The sequence below is a fragment of the Sinocyclocheilus anshuiensis genome, unplaced genomic scaffold (assembly GCF_001515605.1).
Source record: "Sinocyclocheilus anshuiensis isolate Anshui unplaced genomic scaffold, SAMN03320099.WGS_v1.1 scaffold78, whole genome shotgun sequence".
Classification (NCBI taxonomy): Eukaryota; Metazoa; Chordata; class Actinopteri; order Cypriniformes; family Cyprinidae; genus Sinocyclocheilus; species Sinocyclocheilus anshuiensis.
The window spans coordinates 949,024-952,276 of NW_015544250.1; the positions used below are offsets into that span (position 1 = coordinate 949,024).

At 34.6% G+C, this 3,253-nt stretch overlaps 1 protein-coding gene across 1 annotated transcript in view; it reads left to right on the forward strand.

Annotated features, from left to right (window-relative positions):
• Nucleotides 1–3,253, forward strand: part of map7b (microtubule-associated protein 7b) — a 56,051-nt gene continuing 52,798 nt past the window's right edge. Inside the window, exon 1 of the mRNA XM_016498749.1 lies at nucleotides 1–89. Coding sequence (XP_016354235.1) covers nucleotides 44–89 — 46 coding nt within the window. The 5' untranslated portion in view covers nucleotides 1–43. The remainder of the gene's footprint in view (nucleotides 90–3,253) is intronic.

The window sequence follows — 3,253 nt, forward strand, 5'->3', positions numbered from 1 at the left end:
AAGCACGCGCTCTAATCCTCTCCTGACATGTGACGTCGGTGAAATGGCGGAGCGGGATGGAAGCGACGTCTGTCAGAGTTTCAGCCAAGGTGAGCATTTATTTACTTCACGTAAAGTTTGTCCAAAAGTACTACCCCGCTTCCAAACGAGTGTATCAGACCCTCATCTGTTTTTAAAGCTGGTTGGTTCAGCTTGTCACGAAATAAAACACTTTTACCTCAGAAGCAGCGCGCGTCGGGTCAGAGGAAAGGGATTAAATCAGTAAATCAGCCTAAACGCTGAGCCAAAGCACTGCCAGCGGGTGTTTACATCGGCTATCGCGAAGAAAAACATTGGTTTATGTTTTGATATGATGCTGTTTAATTAGTTAAGTCTCTTTTAAATGCCGTTGAAGCAGTTTTGAGCTGAGCACCTGTTGTATCTCATGTGACGGGTCGACAAGTTTTAGGCTATATCTGTTGTATTTTACTCGTGTTGTTGTGTTATTTGTAGAAATATCGCGAAACCAGCTGTTTAAAGAGCCTGGTGCAATCACCCTGTCTTCATTTGATTTGTTTGTTACATAAATATTTTGGTGAGTGCATCACATTGTATTTAAATTTACATTACCCCGCCCACGTTATCGTCATACCCCTCTTATTTACTGTTTTATTTGCCTAAATACTGGTGACTGATTTGTCTGATCGAACCCATATCACTTTTGGAAAATAGAAATGAGCCAAAATTTTGCAATTTGAGAAACGAAAACCTGCTGGGAAAAATATGATAAAAATATATCTGACTAGTTTTGTGTCTGCATTCCACTGGTCCAAAGCCAGTCTCATGTAGGTCAGGCTAATATTTGTCCATTTCTAGATTAACCAATTTTGCAGATTAACAGAGATTACTTGGCCTTTGTGGTTACAAAACCTACTAATAACTTTGTCCGTTTATTCTAGCCACAGACAACAATGGTTTTACTGGTTAAAGTGTAAGGTTACTGACTTTCTTGGGGCTGGAGGGGCAAAGATCAGATTCCTGTGCCTTCTCAGTTATGAATTTAGTAAAGTAAGACACACGCAGATAGAGAGTAGGTGCATGGTCATGATAGTGTGTGTTTTTGACATAATAGATAAATGTAGATCACTGTTATAAATATGAAGATATTTGATTATTTTGATTATTATCAGCATCAGTTCATAACCTATTTTCTTTGCTGGTCGGTAGAAGCATTAAATGAATAGGGGAGAGCGGGGTACAAAGTAACACTTTTTGACTTTCTCTGTTTGTGTAAATCCACAAGGGGTTCAGAATAAAAAAATTTTTGTCCACAGTAATTTCACACTTGTCTAGTACAAATATGTCGCCTTGTTTCATAATTACAGTGTATACGTTTTTCTTTATTTACCCTCAAAAAATGGAAGTGAAATGTGACAACATGCCCCGTAGGTGGGGTACATTGTAACATCAGAGGGGCACGTTGTAACATGACTGTATGACTAGGGGTGTGCGATATATATCGTCTGCGATAATATCGTAATTGTTGTTTTAACAAATTTCAGATATCAGTATTCAACGTTTTATGTTTAATATATCAAAACATTATTTATGCATTTGTAATTGCAGGTTAAATGCATTCATGTCTTGCATTAAACAAAATACATGTGTGTAAATACATCTAAATGCCACTTCAGATGCAGCTTCTGTGTTGATTTAATTTGCTTGGTAACAGCCCAAATGTCTTATTATTCTAATTCACCGATTAAATGTAAGAATTTGACTCAAAAGATAATGGACACTTATGGCTTATTAGCCATGGAAAAAATGGCTTTATAAAGGTAAAAATGCCCATAAAATGCAAAAATCAGTTTAAACTTATTGGAAAAGATTAATTTATATCAGTATGAACTGACCACCACACAGAATATGAAGAATATTAAAAACATTAGGAGTCAGCTGTCTTCGGCAGTCCTTAAGATACCAGCACAATAACACACTCAGCAAAATATCGTCTAATTATTGTTATCGATAAAATCCCAGAAAATATCGAGATATAATTTTTTGTCAATATCGCACACCCCTATGTATGACTGCTTAAAACGTTATCTGATCTCATGAAAAAAATATACAAGACAAACTAAAATATTTTGTCAATAAAATAAAAGAAAAATTTTTTTTCAAATAAAATTATGGCGTTTTTTAAAGAATTAAAAATCATCTGGTTTTGGAGTTTGACAATAAACGCATTGCAACCAGGCTTGGGACGCCCCACAAAAACAAGCCAAAATGCTTTACATGTCTTGAAATAATAATTTCTGAACATTAGCCTAAACACTGACTGTCAGTCTTTATTAACCTGCTTCTCGTCATTTCTCATTAAAATTAATTAAAGTAAATAGTGTAAATTACATCACTAATGTCATAGAATAGCATAGTTTAATAATGGCGGGGAACATTGTAACGCAGTGTTACAACGTACCCCATCTGTGCAACCGTAATTTAAAACTGGTTAGTGTCTTCTACTAGTTATTGAAGCATTAAAAAAACGATCTAAACTGATAAATAACAGATTGGAGATTAAAGTAATAGCTGAGTTGTCTCATTTTAAATGAATAATAAAAACTGAGATGAAAAATTTACTTAAGCCAGAAATGTAAAAGAGCTTTTACGCGCACTCTTTTTTTTCTCTATATAATGTTGATATGGTAACTAGTAAATACTGTAAATTTTGTTATGCTAACGTGTGGAAATATTTAAACCACGTGTTACAACTAACCCAGCGTTACTTTGCGCTCCCCTAGTTCACCAAAAATGAAAACTTTACCCACACTTAGGCAGTCCAAGATGAAGTTTGTTTCTTCATCAGAACAGATCACGTGCTCTCCAATGGAAGTAAATGGGTGCTGTCAGAATGACAGTTCAAACAGCTGATAAAAACATCACAATACTCCACAAACTTCCATCATTTAACATCTTGTGAAGTGAAAAGCTTTAGTTTTAACTTTAAACCATTGCTTCCGGCTAAAATACAAGTCCTCTATCCGTAATATTACTTCTTATGGCCAGAAGCGATGATTCAAAGTTTATTTATTTAGTAATTTATCAGACGCTTTTATCCAAAGCGACTTACAAACGAGGACAACAGAAGCAATCAATTGTAGTATTAAAACAACTAAAAACAGATCCAAAACTAAAAGCTAAAACTTTATAAATACTACTTATACACATTTTAAAAATAAAGAAATTAAATAAAAATGACAAATGCATACAACAA